At 34.6% G+C, this 19039-nt stretch overlaps 1 protein-coding gene across 1 annotated transcript; it reads right to left on the bottom strand.

The window, feature by feature from the left end:
- Positions 1–2827: 2827 nt before the first annotated feature.
- LOC148597065 (uncharacterized) lies at positions 2828–18862 on the bottom strand. Its single transcript, XM_088562989.1, has 7 exons — positions 18745–18862; positions 11518–11598; positions 10547–11035; positions 9248–9352; positions 6975–7091; positions 4878–6416; positions 2828–4536 (listed from the first exon to the last, which is right to left on the bottom strand). The coding sequence occupies exons 1-7, from the start codon at positions 18860–18862 to the stop codon at positions 2828–2830; spliced, it is 4158 nt and encodes a 1385-aa protein (XP_088419115.1).
- Between the last annotated feature and the right edge of the window lie 177 nt (positions 18863–19039).

Raw genomic sequence — 19039 nt, forward strand, 5'->3', positions numbered from 1 at the left:
TGCCTTTCGGCACCTGCTCATTTATCAATTTCGATTTCTTGACCCGGGTGTTAAGGTCAAGCTAAGATACAATGTACGGGTTCATGGTCAAGAATTTATATCTAATAATTTTCTTCTATATTAACCTTTGTGCTATATCACGATTCGCGATGTGGTTGTAATAGCCCATATGTGGTCACGTGACACTATTTTTCATCAAGATATACTGAAGTAAGTAGGTGAAATTTTGTTTGGTCATTAATGTGTCTTTTTGTCGTTATATGTATATTAGTTATTATTTTTAGTTTTTAAAAATTCTCATCGTTCTGTTACTGTTGAATTTATTTCCTTTTATTGTCGTGACCTTTCAGAGCTTATTTAAAGTTGTGTACATACTGGTTGATTTTGTTAAGGGAACCAAGGTTATAGGGTAATCAAAAGAATGTAATCCAGGGACAAAGACCAGTCAAGGAAAACAGACATACACAACAAAGAAGTAACTAAAATCATACATACAACGTAACAATAGCAAATGGGCAATTCAAAAGTAAAACCAAATGTCAAAACAAGATTAGATACATGCATGATGTCCGTATATATTGTAACTGTCTCTGCGTTTGAAATTAAAGTGACTTTGGTGAGTTTTTGACATGCATGAAACACCCCTTTTCTTTTTTTTTTCAAAACTTACATGTAGATATTCAGTGTAACGAGAATGGATATGGTGCATATTTCAAAGAGACAACAAGCCACCAGGGTGATAAATGTCAGCTTTAAACCATTCGTGGGTCTTCAGTGAACGACGAGGAAACCCTCACACCACAGGGGAGGCTGCTGTTCACCCAAAACAACATTATACACGGGTACAGCTAAATGGTGGCCTCTATATACATTTACTCAAATACGTAAAACAAATACAAAAAACGAATACGTAAAAATGATTTTAATTTGCACATTCACATCTATCACAGTTATTTTCATCCTTCTTGTATTGTCCGTTACATGGTAATATACAAAACATGGGCGGGCAGGTTGGACCGGAAGAGGATTTACCCGGCGTCACTGTAAAGAAATAAAATTTTAAAGTATATTGAAGAACTTTCATTTGTAGTAACGAGACAAATAAGTCTAAACACAAAGTACACGCGTTGTCGAGCTACATGCAGGTACAAGTACATGTATACCCCTACATGTACTTGTACAGAAAGATGATATTCAACAGCAACCAACATCAATTACATATACAACGTATCCCCAATCCATATAAAGCCACGTACCAAATCTGAAGTCAATCTGTCCAGTGGGAGACCAGTTTTTTTGTGAGAAAAAATGGCGGACGAACAAATTGATACCAATATAGCAGCCACTTGTTGAGTGGAGGTATACATTTGTACTATTGTCAAACCAGTGGGTCTGTGGCGTAGACATTTAAAACGTACATTTACGTAGTATTTCCGCGGTTGACGAATAAGCAAGAAAACATAGCAGCGGAATTCATATTACGAACTATAAATCGCTATTTATTGTTTCCTATATTGGAAATTCAAAAGACACACATTGTTCATTTGATGTTAGCCGTGAACATGAACAAATCATAATTCTAGTACGTTGACAAATACAATTTACATCATGAAGCTTTGTTGAATTGAATGATAACGCCCAATTGTAAATTTTATTTGATAGGACGGACCCCTTTGTGACTCGTGTCGAAGGGGTGCATTATTGTTACTAGACTATTACCGAATCACATTGACGGGTGCCGTTTATCCTTCCGAAGCAACTGATGTCACTCCCAGTATTTAAATTCTCCCATTGCCGACGCTTCGGTATTTTAGCCAATATTTTGTACACATACCTACAATGTACATAATTTAGACCAGTGGTAAGTACTCACCATTACATATAGAATAGTCACAGATCATACAGAAATTGAAGTCGTAGTTGGTGCATTGTTGTGGACAGTTCGCCGCAAATGCAGGACAACCTATAAAACCAATGGCTGCTTACTTTAATTCACGTGATGTTTATTTAAGGAAGTAGACCTAGGGTAAAGGACACAACTCTTACAAATCATTGGAACGTTTACACTCAGCATTTTACATCAATCTTATGTAAACATCAAAGTGACTTGGACTGATTTCATTCTATTTCAAATGAAAGGCTTTGGTGAAATTGAATGTGATACAAACATATCACCGATTTCAAGACTTATGTACCTTACCCTAGGTCTACCTCTTTAAATATGTTTTAATAATGGCAATTTAATTTGTGAATAGCCTAAGGACGCGAATCAACAAACTTTTCTACATGTATCACCTCATCAAGAATTTGATTATTTGTTAGATGTAGTCAAAACCTTCAGCTGCATGTATGGATTGGGATAAATAAGTATGGAAGTGAGCAATAAAAAGTAATAAAAAATTACCGCACTGATTTACTCTAGGCAATTGTCAAAAGGAATGGTCAAAAAGGGAAGTCCATTTAACGGCAGGCAATATGAAAGTATGGTCCCTCTTAGTGCAAGCATTACAGATGGAAATGGTGGGTTGAATCATGAAGGTTTATACAATTAACATCGGTATGGTTGCCAATGTATCTACGAGAATATGATGGAACATATTTTGAGTTGTTTTACCTTACTAAGTACACCAGAAATTGAAATTATTGAAATTGATAAAACGAAATGCATATGTAATAAAGGAAATAAAATGATAGACGTTTATGGTTTGATGAATATTAAATAAAGGAAGATACATTTTTTTATGTTACTAAATCGATCCCTTGATAATACCATTTTATTTCAATTTAGCAGCTCTAAATTTAATTAGGTTGTCAATATAGTTAAAGATTACTTGCCCCCAGCAGCCGTAGTAGTTGTTGTAGTCAGTCTTTCGGTTGTTGTCTGTAAGAGTGTTGTAGTCAGCGTCGTTGTAGGTACTGTTGTAGTTCTGGTTGTTGTGGGCAAAGTTGTCGGCATTAAAGTTGCAGGTAATATTGTAGGTTTAGTCGTTGTAGACAATGTTGTGGTTGGTGTAGTTGTTGGCAATGTTGTGAATGGTGTTTTTGTCGGTAATGATGTGGGTTTGGTCGTTGTTGTCGGCAATGATGTGGGTTTGGTCGTTGCTGGCAATGTAGTTGGTGTAGTCGTTGTAAGCATTGGTGTGGTTGGTGTTGTTGTCAGCAATGTTGTGGTTGGTGTATTTGTTGAAGGCATAGTCGGCAATGTTGTAGTTGTAGGCACTGTTGTAGTTTGTTTTATTGTTGTTGGCAACGTTGTCGAGTATGTAGTCGTTGTAGGCAATGATGAGGATCTTGTCGTTGCTGGCAATGTGGTTGGTGTGGTCGTAGTAGGCATTCCTGTTTGCAAAGTTGTGGTAGGTTTAGTCGGTGAAGGCATTGTTGTGGTTGATGTATTGGTAGGCAATATTGTGGTTAATGTAGGCAATGATGTGGTTTGTGTAGTTGTTGTAGACATTGTAGTGGGAAATGTAACCGTTGTAGGTATTGTAGTGAGAAATGTAGCCGTTGTAGGCAATGTTCTTGTTGAAATTGTCGTTGTAGGCAATTTTGTGCTTAGTATTGTCGTTAAAGGCAATGTTGTGGTCTGTGTAGGCGTTGTAGGCAATGCTGTGGTAGGTGCAGTTGTTGTAGGCAATGTTGTGGTAGGTTTAGTTGTTGTAGGCAAGGTTGTGATAGGTTTAGTCGTTGTAGGCAATGTTATGGTCTGTGTAGTTGTTGTAGGCAATGTTGTGGTAGGTTTAGTTGATGTAGGCAATGTTGTGGTCTGAGTAATTGTTGTAGGCAAGGTTGTTGTAGGTATAGTTGTTGTAGTCATTGTTGTTTTGGTAGGTGTAGTCGTATTAGGCAATGCTATTTTTTGTGTAGTAATTGTAGGCAATGTTGTGGGTTTGGCCGTTGTTGGCAATGTTAATGGCCTAGTTGTTGTAGGCATTGTTGTTTTAGGAAATGTTGTGTTATATGTAGTTGTTGTTGGCAACGTTGTGGTAGATGTTGCCGTTGTAAGCAATGTTTTGGTCGATCTAATCGTTGTAGCCGATGTTGCTGTTGGTGTTGTCGGCAACGTTATTTGTGTTGGCGTTTTCTGAAATGTTGTAGTTTTTTTAGGTGTAGTCTTCGTAGGCAATCTTGATGGTGTCGTTGTTGGTATGGCTGTTGGAAAATGTTGTGTCGTTGATATTGTTGATGGCAACATTGTGGATTTGGTTGTTGGAGGCAATGTTGTTGTTCTTGTCCTTGTTTGCATTGTTGTGGTTGGTATGGTCGATGTACTCAATATTGTTGTTTGCAACGTTATTGTTGATATATTATTTATTGTTGTTAATATTATATGTCCAGCAGGTACTGTTGAAACAGGTTTTTTTGATAAAACAGTTATTGGTGTTGCTGAAACTGTGCTATTTTTCATCGTTGTCAGTGAAATTGTTGTAGGAAGTATGCTTGGTTTTGTGGGTTTTGACGTTGTTCGCTTATCTGATGTCATTTTCTTGTCACTTGTTGTAGTTTTCTTTCCCACTGGTGATGTCTGAAGTTGTTTCGCTAAATAAAAAGACCATAAGTATGTATTACTATCATATGAATGCTTTTCGCTTATTTGAATCCATTGGACTCCAAATTTCTCTCTAATGTTATCCGAGTCTTTAAAAATGCTACATGTTACAGCTTTGTATATAAAAAAATAATAACAGAAATGCTAAGTAACTTCAGTCCAAATACAGAGGATTTTCGATTTGTTATGCATTATTTTCAATAAAATTGTGTTGAGTTTAATTTCTATAGAATTTATGAAAACATCATTACTTATAATAAATGGATATATAAACATAAGTGATGCTTAACACGCGTTGATATTGATGAGTACTTCGCTTTAATAAGTTTACCTTTCTTTGAAGTTGAGGCTGTGATTAGATTTTTGGAAATTGTTATTGTCGTCGAAATATTTAAAACTGGCGTTATCGTCGGTTTGTTTGAAAATAGTGCCGAGGTTGGAACTTTTGTGTCTGGTGCTGTCGTCAGCTTGTTTGTAACTGATAACGGCGTCGAAACGTTTACCTGTAATGTATTTTTTTGTTTCGGTGTAGTTTTTGTCGTCGTCGGTACTTTTGTTACTTGTAATGTTGTCGGTACATTTATAACTGGTGCTGTTGTCTTAACTATTTTAACTTTTGCTGTCGTACGTACGTTTGTAACTTTAGTTGATTTGCTTGTATTTTTGGCTATCGTCGGGATTTTTGTTACTGCAGCTATGGTCGATATGCCTTTCACTGGTGCTGTTGTATTGACATTTGTAACTTGTGCGGTCGTCGGCGCATTCTGCGTAGAAGTAGAAACATACTGGAACGTGGAAAGAACAATTGGTTTGTAACTTAGTTTTGCTGTCTGTAAAGGGGTTGCCAGTTTACTACTACTCGCCGTGGGATTCGCCAGACTCGTTAGTTGTGAATTGAATAGGGTTGCTGTTGATTTTGTGACGGGTTGTTGTGGATTGAATGGGGTTGCAGATGTTGATGTGACGGGTTTTTGTGAGTTTGATGGAGTTGCTATAGTTTTGGTGACCGATTGCTGTGGATTTGTTTGTGTAACAGTTGATGATGAAACGGGTTTTTGTGAGTTTGACGAAGTTGCTGTTGATTTTGTGACGAATTGTTGTGGATTTGTTGGTGTTACAATTGCAGATGTGACGAGTTGCTGTGATTTTGATGGAGTTGCTGTTGATTGTATGCCCGATTGTTGTCGACTTGTTGGTGTAACAATTGGTGAAGTCACGGGTAGCTGTGAGTTTGATTGGGATGCAGTTGCTGGTGTGACGGGTTGTTGAGAGTTTGGTGAAGTTGCGGTTGATTGTGTGATGGATTGTTGTGGATTTGTTGATGTAACAGTTGCTGAAGTCACGGGTTGCTGTGAGTATGATTGGGATGCAATTGCAGGTGTGACGGGTTGTTGAGAGTTTGGTGGAGTTGCGGTTGATTGTGTGACAGATTGTTTTGGATTTGTTGGTGTAACAATTGCTGATGTGACGGGTTGCTGTGATTTTGATGGAGTTGCTGTTGATCGTATGCCCGATTGTTGTGGATTTGTCGGTGTAACAATTGCTGATGTGACGGGTTGCTGTGAGCTTGATAGGGATGCAGTTGCTCGTGTGACGGGTTGTTGAGAGTTTGATTGAGTTGTGGTTGATTGTGTGGTGGATTGTTGTGGATTTGTTGGTGAAACAATTACTGATGTGACGGGTTGCTGTGAGTTTGATTGCGATGCCTTTGCTGATGTGACGGGTTGTTGTGAATTTGATGGAGTTGCAGTTGACTGTGTGACAGGTTGTTGTGGGTTTGACTGAGATGACGTAGTTGATGAAACGGGTCGTTGTGTATTTAACACCAAAAGACCGGCTGACAATGTTGGCGATTTAGTGCTGACATCACCTATATTGAAATAAATATAGAAAATAAAAGGAGTTTAGAAAACTAACATTCTATTTCCAAACGTACATATATCGTTGTTGAAGCTTACTGGAGATCACAACCATCGTCATTGCTATTCTTGGCTTACAGAAGTAAATGTATTACACGGCGGCGGGTCTAGCGAGTTGGGTCAGAAATGGACATTCTAGGATTCAGCATCCAATATATCCAAAACAATGTACGAAACTAAGAAACTTTCCAAAAGGGGGAACCCATCTGGACCCACCATTTAAACACGTAGAACAAAAACTGTTAAATTTTATATATTTGTAAGCTCAAGATATTAGTGTAACTGTATTAAATTCAAACTTGAAAATACATCGTCTCAAAGCGACAATGTTAACTCCCTTATTAATTATGATCACATTAATATTTACTTGTCCGCTTTTATGTGTAACATTTTTTTCATGATGACCTGAGACATCTTCATAGAAATTATAGACTAAAAGGTAGACGGACGGTCTAAGCTACAATTTTGTTCTCACAAACCCATGAAAGACGAAAACGAAAAATGTGTACCTCTTTTACAATCGCATGTTGGACAGCCACTCGATGGATCCAAGCACATTTTGAAAGGACATTTTGCCCAGTCGAGCTTCGGGCAATTCGTACCCCCTTGTCCACTTCCAATGTATACTGAAAACAAAACGAAGACAATAACAAAAGAACTTTATAATGTAGGAACATGCATTTGAATTGTTTTTGTGGAAAATGAGCAGTTTTTACTTTAAAAAATGACACAGATTTTATATTGTTTTTTGTACCGATGACTTTGTCAAGAAACTCAAATAATCATGTCAATAGTGTTACAGTTTTGACATCTCAGAGGATGCGATATCATGTTTTATTTAATAATATATAGAAGGAGGCGAACGACCGAGGTTGATATCTCTTTTAAAGGTTCCATAGAACACAATGTATACATTGGGTGTGCTGAGTTGACGTAATTTTTTTATTACATTACTTTGAAAAAATGTTAAGACTGTCCAACTAAGATTCTCTTCATTTTGATTTTTAAAACATCTAATTTTGTGCACATTCAAATTATAATTGAGGTCAAATCAAGCAAAGACAACTTTTTATAGTTTTTTTAATGCTTTTTTAGGCAAATATCTATCTGAGAATTTACCAAATTAATATGGCCTCTGAATTTTGTTACATAATTTTTTGGTAGTAAACAACCGTGCATTGTCACTTGCAATCGAAACGCCAAACGTGCAATATCACACACATGGATGCATCAGAAAAACATGGTTTCAATGAAAACTATAATGTATGGTATGTAACAAAATTACACACTAAAATGTATGAAGGCCATCACTAAATAGGCTGAGTAAATATCGGCAAAAAATACTGAAGCGTCAGCAATGAGATGATTCAGGAATTGAGGAATTTTTACTGAGACAAGGATTATTCATTCAATTAAGTACTATTTGTGTCTTGGGTCTGCATCACAATTTTTTGTTTTATCAAAGATCCATTTTTTAACGGTTTTGTATATTTGCCTGGCTCCATTGAAAACAGATACTTAAATAATTACTGAAGTTGTGGTTTGAATTTGAATAAAATAACTGAAAGGGAAAAAAAATCGGTGTTGTTTAATTTTATATGTAGAGGGCCTAAATGTGAATTTCTTAAATCGCTGGTGCGTAATTCCGAATGATTATTTAGTATTTGAACATCTGACGCAGATGCATGTTTGGTGTTCCAGGCCGGAAGTCTCTCATACATATGTATTCTCTTAGCCGTGAAATACCTATAATAACATGACGTTGCATCATCAACGAGGTCGTTATTGAGTACAGACAACTCCGCCACTCATGGGAAAGGCAACAAATCAAAAACTTTGCTAGGAGCATGTGATCCTGTCCTATTTTTAACTGGGAGACATACGTTTAATGCACTGGTAAGGTGTTTTTCGTAACTCATCTAGTTTCTGACTATTGTTCATTAATGTGGATTAGTGTCGTTCTATAACCGTGGATTTTTATTACTTTTGTTGTCGAGCCTTTCAGAACTTACTTGAAGGTGTGTGTACACTTATTGAAGTCCTTTCGGTGACCTCAGTACTTACCATTTTTTATAAAGGTTATACATATACGATGGTGCATACAGTACTGTATATTGCTTTTCAGCATACGCATGTATCAGTTCCTTTTTCTACTAAAGACGACTGTATTCGAAACGTCTAATTAATGCAAGTTGAAATCGATAATTCACATCTGTAGACGCTTGTTGTCATCAAATTGTGTATCAAGTATTTTTAGAAATTGGTCATGACTTAAATGTACATGTATGTACGGAAATTATGGTACCATAGGCCTAAACAATGTAAATGGGGAGATAGTTTTCGTCATAAGAATCTCGGCTCCTAGTCAATGGATTAATTGATAATTTGGTGTGGAGCTTTATATTCAAGGGGCATACATTGTAAGCGATTTTGGAATCTGTTAGATGTCAACTTCCTGTACAAGTCGGAAGATACATGTATGTACCTGATGTACTTAATTACAATTCTATGATCGTTCTAGTTAATTTCGTTCTTTCCTTTGAACTAAAAAAGGTAGGCCTAGGGTAAGGGACACAACTCTTACAAATCATTGGAACGTTTGTATTCAGTATTTTACACCAATCTCGTATAAGCATCAAAGTAACATGGACTGATTTCATTCTGTTTCAACTGAATTTCAAAGTTTGTAGGCTTAGGTGAGATTCAATATGATACAAGCATATCACTGATTTCAAGAGTTATGCCCCTTACCCTAAAAATTCATGAAGTAATCTTTTCTTACTTTGTTTACTTCCAGGTCCACCATTAAGACTTGTGTCGCAGATCTGGCATCCTTGGGAATCAGTTTTTATACCCTGAGGACAATTTACCGGTGATGGAGGACATACTGCAAAATACAACTTCCTTCTGGTATATTATCGTAATATTAACGAGTTTAACCTACGACTATAGAATCACTGAGGATATGATCACAGCCTTAACAGAATGTGACATGCTTCGCAAATACAGAAGATGAAAATATGGGAAACTCGACCTAGTCGTAGACAAATCTTCCTAAGTCTCATATGACGAGACCCACATGAAAATAAATCGTATATTTACATTTTGTATTTGTCGGTTAGGCCACCCAGTTACATGCACATGCAATACATTGGTTTTCTTATAATTTACACCTGCCTCATACATAAATTATCTAGTAAAAACAATTAAATTGGCATACACATAAATGTTAACAAAATTAAACAAATAATTGATATATACAATGTACAATGAATGATTTGATATTAATGATAGTAGAATGGAATAACAACATTGACAAATTGGGACTCGTTAAAGTATCTTCTTCGCGCTGCGTTTTGTTACATGTACTTTCGGGCTCGGCTCCACGTTTTTGATAAAAAAAACGTGACACTTCGAGAACGACTTCCGTGTTTCTTTGAATGGAAAATGAGTACGGTAGAATCGACAAGGATTCAATATTTATACAGGTACATGTACAAATGCACCTCAATTTAGACCTTCATTGCCGCGGGTAATCAAAAATGAAGAGGACTCTCCGGGGCACAATTTTTCATGAAATTCATGCTTTGTTGTTTTTTTTTTTTTTTTTTGTAAAGGGGGGGTCCTTAATGTCTTTACGCTTTGTTATTCATGTCAGTCATTTAAAAGATACATTGTACGGTTAAACATTTAATGTATTTTCTTTTTGATATTGCCTAGAAACTCACAAAATAATATTTTTATAATATAAACAAATGAAACAGGTTCACACTCCTAGAAACGTCATGTTTAAACACACCATAGACGAACGATGAAAAATGTTTATGCAGTTAATGAAGAAAGGAAAAAAAATAACTATGTTCATGGAAAACAATAGTACTGGGGGCATTCGCTTATCGTGCGTTTGGTGAGCGTTTTCCGTGCGTTAAGATGTCGTGCATGTGGGAAACCTAAACGTCTCAAAGCGTGTAAAAGTTATAGAGAAAAAAATATACCAAGAGCTACATTGTAGCACATGAATTGCCTGCTATTGCGTGCTGTTACAAACAAAATGTGACTCGAAGCATAAATATTAACTTACACTTCCCAGATCCAGATCCAGATGTTTGTGGGTTTCCTGATTGAGTACCTGTACTATTTCCTGACTTTTGAACTAACGTAATTGCTCCCTGTTGGACGGCTTGAGTTATCGAAATCTGTTGGGGTACTTTGGTATTTAACCCCTGTTGGATTGCTTGTGTTATCGACACTTGTATTGGTGCCTGAGTTATTGGCCCTTGTTGGGCTGATTGAGTAAATGTGGGCGGATTTTGTGTAACAGGGGCATTTGTTGCAGTGGGAATGTTTCCTCCGCCTCCTGGAAAAACTCCTGGTTTAAAATTGAAAGACGGTGTCCCCTGTGCGCCTAGATTAGTATTGGTATTTGGGTCAATGCCTGGTTTGAAGTTAGGGAACATTAATCCAAAGTTGGATAAGCTTTGTTGACCTATTTGTGGATTGGCTAATTGTCCATTTTGTTGCCCTGTCGTTACTACTGGGGCTTGGGTTACTGCTACTTTCTGCTGCTGATCTGAAATATTCATATTTAAGCTTACATGTAATTGGACAAGTACACAGTACAGAGACTACATTTGTAATGTCAAGGCCAGCACGTGCGGGTATAGTTTCATTTAAGCGCCACAGTACAACACTTTCGATAAAATAAAGTCTGACATTAGTACACACGTACATGTACACCGGTGTTCATGTATTTGATTGATTTTACCATTTCAGTGATAACCCGGATATATGACTATATAAACACTGCTATTTTGGATCCAAATGAGATTTACAATAGCCCCTTGCTAAGAATATCCGAAATATTTAGAATATTTCAAAAAGAAGGCCTTGGAGTAAAACGAAACTAAAATTCCCGCAAAAGTATATATTGTGCATGTACAAAAAGTATACTCTAAAGTTGACACAAAAGTTCAAATTCTGTTTCATAATTTGAGCTTGCTACAAGAATTTTGATTTGATCTAGATATTTTTAAGATTTTATGACGTACTCACTCATACAAGGACAGCTAAAACATCCACTGGTTTGCCATGTTAAACATGGGCAATTAAAATTTATTTGACATGCGCTGTTGACTGAAACAAAAGCAATTTTTTTCGTTCATAAACACTGCTGTTGGTACTTTTCTGAATCATATAATTTTATATGCGGACATACACATGTAGTTCTTTCATTATGCTAATGTAAGTTAGTTTAGTATATCAGCGTATATGTACCGATTCTTTGTCGACAAATGCTTTAGAATACTGCTCATATAAACATCAGGTAGGTCTAACGATATGGGTGGCCCATGGTAAATCTTATCACACTAATATTATTGTTGTAATGTAATGTATACATCATACAATGTATGTATGACACATAATTATTAAAAATTTTGTTTTAAATCGATGGCACCGATTATTATTTTAAGTTTACTAAAAGCAACCAAATTTTGCTCAAATTAAAGAGTAATATCCCTTTCTTCAACGAATTTCAATGCTTTCTATGTACTTTATGTTAATCAAACCTAACATTCAGCGTTGAGATAGGGTACTGTTGTGATATGAAATGAATGAAGTTTTTTTTTAAAACAATATCTGTATTTGTCCTGTACCATCCACTGCCTGGTTTTTGTATGGATTCCCTCTTAATATTGGTCAATGTGACCAATTGATAAAGTCGTCTTTGCTATCTTGAATAAGAGTTCCTCAAATTTTATTTGGTAAATCACTATTATTAATATAAAACCTGCCTGACTATTAAACTGACAACTAAATCAGTGTACATTCATAATTAGAATTTTAAGCAAAACACCGTATAGTCACCCCCCCCCAATTTTCTCCCCTCTCTGTGAACAAAATGCAGAAGAAACTTCGTTTTTACCTCCTGTACAATACATTATACATCTGTAGGTATGATTTTATTTAGGATCTATTCCAGTATTGATTCAAAATAATTTAAATTTTAGAAGTAGCACTCTTTCGATTGGATAAAAAAATGTCCATCATCTCATAGACCAAATTATGTAATGTGATTTTGACGTCATCAACCTTTTTTCATGATCTACTCGTGGAATTTTGATAAGTGACTGTTATATTTTTAGTCTATTTGAAATAATCTCAATACCTGTGATGCACACTTGAAAATGACCTGCTACGAATGTTGTTTAGTGTGCAACACGTTACTGAGGTTATTTGTTCATAGACCGAAAAATATATAACATGCAGTCATTCCTTAAGAAGGTAGACCTAGGGTAAGGGACATAATTCTTGAAATCAGTGATATGTTTGTATCACATTCAACTTCACCAAAGCTTTTCAAGCTTTCATTTGAAAGAGAATGCAATCAATACAAGTTACGTTGATGCTTACATGAGATTGATGTAAAATTCTTTTTTGAAACTTTTTTTATTTCACTAAGAGGCTCCACATGGTAGTACGGAATAAACATATATACAATTATGAACAATGTTGAACATAATGAATGAACACAACATGAAGGTAATATCATTTGAATAAAGACATCACTATCTTAATAAATTTGGCAAAGCCTTTTATAGTAAATTTATCTTCACAATTCATTAACTTCCTATAGCTAATAGTATTTGGACTGGCAGTTGTGTATTTTGGCAAGAATCTACATCTTTCTTGAATAAAATAAGTACAATTTAACAGATAATGAAACTCACCATCTAATTCTTGTTTGTTACAAATATCACATATTCGTTCAGATCTATCAATGGCCAAGAACCTGCCAGTTTCAATTGGCAATTTATGACAACTACATATGAGTCGACATAAGTTATACAATAAATCTTGTGGTAATACACTGCAGTGTTTTAGGATTTTTCAGAAATTGAGGTTTCCTCGGGAAAAATTCATATAAAATAAACTTTCCCATAGTCAATGACTGCTTTCCTAACAAAACAAATCCTTACAGCATATGAATTTTTCAACTTGCCTCGGGAAAGTGTAACGAAGTACCTAACTTTCCCTGACCCAAATTTCACTTGCCCCGGGCAACGGGAAATAGGAATCCTAGAACACTGAATACAGTTAAATAATTTTCAAAACCAAAAGTTGTCTTGTACATGTACATCCTATAATTAGAACATTTAGAGGAATTATATACTTGATCTTTCCAGTTTTCAACAAAAGTGTCAAATAATGACTGGATAAATGAAAGTTTACATCTACATTCTGATCATTCCAAAACTGAATATTACCAGTCTTAATTAAAACATGGTTTATACAGTTTAACCACTTTGAGTGATACACATTTTCTTTATCTAACTTGTATAAAATGTTGTACATAGTATAGGAAATTTTTTCATGTTTACCATTTATAATACGTTCCCAAAAACCAATCATTCTTGCTCTAATAAGGGTATACATCGGTATTCTACCAAGTTCACCATATATCATACATATTGGTGTACATGTTTTAACTTTCAATATATATTTGCAAAATTCAAGATGCAATCTCTCAATAATATTATTATTTTCATATCTCCATACATCAAAATGGGAGAGATCATTGAATCAAACATTTGTAGTAAAATATCTATAGGTGAACATAGCTTTCCGTGCTTGTTGTACAAGTCGGTCTTTGTTAGATTTAAAACACCCTTTTCTAGAAAATTTAATACCTAAACATTGAAATTCATCAACAAAAGACAATCCTTCACTATTAAGATTAAATCTAGTATTTTCAACATTACGATTCTTACAAAAAAACTTTGGTTTTCTCAGCATTAATCTTTAAATTCCAAGTCTGACAATATAAAAACATTGCATTCAGAGAAGATTGTAATTCCCCTTCTGCAGATTCGGCTAATATTACAGTGTCATCAGCATATAACAATAGATATAATTTAAAGTATACCTCAATTTCTGAATCGTCCAATACCAAATGTGCAATATTACTAATATCAGTGAGACCATTGTAAGAATGTGACATAAAATCAACCAAATCATTTAGAAATATATAAAACAAAAGGGGTGACAAATTTCCCCCTTGTCTAACTCCAATATTGGAAGTAAAAAAATATGAACAAATAGAACCTTCTCTAGCACATGATTTGGCATTCTTATACAAGTTTCGAATAACAGTTAGTATTTTTCCATCAATAGATGTACGTAGTAATTTTTGCCATAACATAATTCTATTTACAGAGTCGAAAGCTTTACGGTCATCAATAAAAGCACAATACAACTTTTTTCCTTCGGAATAAATATACATCTATTAAACATTTAAGATTGAATATATTATCTACAGTGCTATACCCTTTTCTAAAACCAGCTTGTTCCTTACACAAAAATTCTAAATTTTCTAAGTAATTAAACAATCTATTGTTGAGTACACATGTAAATAACTTGCAACAACAACTTACAAACGTTCCAATGATTTATAAGGGTTGTGTCCCTTACCCAAGTTCTACCTCCTTAAATGTCAGCAAAAAGAATTTCAGAACAGCAATTCGTCAATTGCTTTTCTTTCTACAACAGAACAATTGCTGAAATATCTCCTCAGAATGATTCCTGATATTTTGACAGAAATACAGTACCTTAGAAATACATGTATTATTGATCAACCGATACCGTATAACTTTATTTTCTAGAAAGGAAACGTTTAAAACTATCAGTCGTTGTTAGAATCACGCTGTAGGTAAAACATGGTGTTCAAAACCAAATCTTTTGACAGATTAAGTAGTAGTCTTTGTAAGAATCATGCAAAATCTGAAAATGTGATGCACCCTAAAAAAGGCTAAATATTTTTATTTTTGTAATTAAGTTGTTTTATGGGTCTTTACTTTGAAATATGTAAATATTCATTCAAATCTGCCTGCTCTTGGGAGATAATCAACATTAAAAATCCAATAGATTCTATTGTATTTGAGTGTCATTTACAGAGTTATCTCCCTTAATTTTGAATTCTACCGCGCATTCTATACAATTTTTATCTCCTATGAGCACGGGTTATACGAAAAACCAAATGTTAATCTCTGTTTACTGAAACATTTTAAACAAAATATCAAAAATAAAAATATGTAGGCTTTCCCGCCATGTATCACATTTTGCATGATTCTTAGCTGGAGTGATACTTAATTTGTACCATCAGAATCAAAGTATAAAGAACATTTTTTTCGTATCATTTTGGCAATAGTTATGTTTACACGAACTTCAAATGAGCTTTTAAGGACCGGAAAACTATCGGAACCCTCAATAATTTTTCACATCTCCAGTAATGCAGAAATAAAATAGTAATTTCAGTAAAAACCCATTTTTGAATGAAATTATATTGTCAGATCGTTATGTTTCAGATTTTTTTCAAATTGTCTGATTCTTAGAAAGACTTGTAATTTTTAACAGCTTTTTATCAGAATATTTGTTCTACCCCGGAGAAAGTTTTTATATTCTGTCTTAGAAATATATCTCTCAATCGTCCTTAGAAAAAATCTTGTGATTTTTACATTGAAAAAAAAAGATAAATCTAAAACTGTCCACCCGATAAATCTCTGCAACCAATTAAAGGTTTATTTCATTGCCGGAACAATTTCAATCATACCGGTGCACCTGGTCCGATAAATCTCTGCAACCAATTCAAGGTTTATTTCAGTGCCGGAACAATTTCAACCCTACCGGTGCATCTGGTCCATCCTCAAAGTTTTTAGTGGAGTCCGAGTTGCTCATTACTTTTGTTACTTTGTGTGTATTATTTTGGTCATTTTGTTTTTTTGTTGTGTATGTCTGTGTTCCATGTCTGGTCTTTATACCTGGATTAAATTCTTGTATGTTCCGGTAGAATCTTGGTTCCCTTGATTATGTCACGTTAACTCTGTCTCTGTTTATTTGCTCAATTCAGGTGAAAATCACGTGAAATTCATGTGAAAATTATGTGAAATAATTTTGCCTGTGTAGTCTGTTCTGACCCTGCAATTCTGGAATAGTAATAATTTTCAGGTACCCTTATACGTCCAATTCACGAATCTCTTTGTCGCCAAAAAATAAAATGAAGCAGTTTAAAATTTTTGGCTACTCTTAATACCTAGTTGAGGCAAAAATCATTTTTTTTAAGTTTTTGATTCAGCGAACTTCTTTTTACAGAAAGAAGTAAACTGACAAATGTATGTATTATCATGTAGACCAATGTATCAGCTTTACAATAGTACCAAGAAATGTAGGGTTTTGCGGTAAAATATTTAAAAAAAAATATGTACCCTTACCCCGCCGAATGATCGCTTAAATCGACATATTTTACAACGTCAAAACCCATAGAGTATCAATGCTTCAGTAAAAAAAATGGCGTATTAGGTATTTTCTGTTTAGTATTATCATAATTGGTACTTCTACATTTTTTTTTCATTTTACCGCAAGACCCTGAGTATTACCCCATCTTTAGTGGTACCATTGTAAAGCTGCGACATTGGGCTACATTATAATACATAAATGTTTTTAGTTTATTTACACATGCTATCACAGAAAGGCTTAGACTTACAACCACTTGAGTCATAAAAAGAACTTACGCACAGTTTTAACTTAGAATTAGGCAGGATTGTTGATAATGATTAGTTTGACCTATTTGTCATAAGGTAGTATTTTTTTTTTATAGTTTTTGTTATTACCAAACTTATAATATGCGTATACTACTTTCTGTATAAATAGTAAAGCGTCAATTGATTAGTATATGTTCGTTATAAATGCTTTACGTTTTTAAGATTTTAGTTTTCTATCGTTACACAATAATTTTCTTTTCTTTTGAATTAAAGTTACATGTAAGGACTAATTCACGTGAATTTCCATGGTCACGTGGCATGACGCACAAGCCAAAATTATATACATAAAATAGGAATGAAATTGTCGGTACTCTTTGCGGTTGTATTTCCGATCAAATTCTAAAGTTACAATTGCTTAGACTGGACTGGTGGAATTGTTTATACGTTTTATGATCAATTTATAAACTAGGTAGGACCGGCTTATTATAATCCAAGTAATTAGATTAAGATACATGTACATGTAAATCATGCATTAGATGATGTCGAATTCAAATGCTAAATAAAAAAAGTATTGATTGACAATAGAAAAATAAATTTACACATGTTTGTAGTACATATGTAAAAGGAAGTACACACATACACATGTGGATAACAAAGTAAGTGTCAATGTGGAGATTGTTATGCATTTCATGTAAATACTCTAAACATCAGTCGTATCTAAACTTTAAAATTATTACTATTGTTTTCGCGAAATAGCCAACAATAGCCTGTCACCCATCTATTTTAGAAACAAAATTTTGGATACGCAATTAATACAGGCATCATTCTCAATTCGACGTCTTTGAAAACGAGTGGTTGTTTAGGTCTGTTTATTCAGACTAAAATGGTAACGAGACAGTTTCATAAGCGTACATGAAATCGTTGCGTAATATCTGGTTGCTCCGCCTCGTGCATAGCAAAGATTGTGAAGAAGCCATTTACCATGACTATGCACGCAGTCTCGCTCTTTGATTTGATTTTTGTGGTATCCTAATATTTTTACATTGTACTTTCTACACGGATAAAAGTGTACCACGATACATCTACAAAATTCACAAAAGCACTTGTCGGAAATCGAATTAACGGAGTACAATGTTTAAATCTTTATTTACCGATACGACGATGCCGTCGTTCTAAAAGAAATGTACTTACCGACTGAAAAAGCCGTTGCTAAGAGAAAAACATATCCCGTGGTCATAGCCTCTGCTTTGTCAATACATATATTTCACAAACAATAAAGTGTAATGCAAAACTGATACAGGTTCTCTCTATCCGAAAACAGCGAAAATTTGACACAGAGCCAGAACTACAATTACAGTTGATTATGATAAGATAAACTCAAGAACTTTCCTTATTTAGAAACAGTCCGCAGAAGCAGTAACTAGCTTGTAGTGATGAATTTCAAATATATGTACCGTTTAGAAAAAAAGAAAGGACTGTAATAAATAAAATATTGTAAATTGTGTAACCTCTTACATTGTAATATTTTCAAACATTTTCTCTCTGGTGTACTCTAATGTCCTGGATTTAACCTTTGACTTTTTCCGGAACTGATAACAAAAGGTCAAAGTAAATTCGGTCTACAAGACAGCGACTTAGTTATGAAAATAAATCTCTATTTATCTACAATGTACATATTATAAGACCATTCCTACAAATATTCATGTATGTCTTTGTGTTTCCTGGCTGGTTGTTGATACTATACATGAAGCTGAAGATAATGTTTCTTTGTTAACATCAGACTTCGAAAATGACTTCTCTATCTCAGTTTCATTGCTTTCATCTTCTGGTGTTTGAAATGAACTTCTTTTGGTGGCTGTCATGGTTGTTATAGTGACTCATCACCATCATCATCTAAAAAATATAAAGATCATTTCTTTGAGAAAACAGTTGAATGTAGTTTGTGTGTTTGTTTGTTTGTTGGGGTTTAACGCCCGAGCAGCAATGTTTCAGTTATATTCAGGCGATGAACATAAAATGGATGATAAAATGAATATGAA

Source organism: Perna viridis, chromosome 15 (genome assembly GCF_037379345.1).
Source record: "Perna viridis isolate PV_CMFRI_1.1 ecotype Kerala chromosome 15, ASM3737934v1, whole genome shotgun sequence".
In the NCBI taxonomy this organism is placed as follows: Eukaryota; Metazoa; Mollusca; class Bivalvia; order Mytilida; family Mytilidae; genus Perna; species Perna viridis.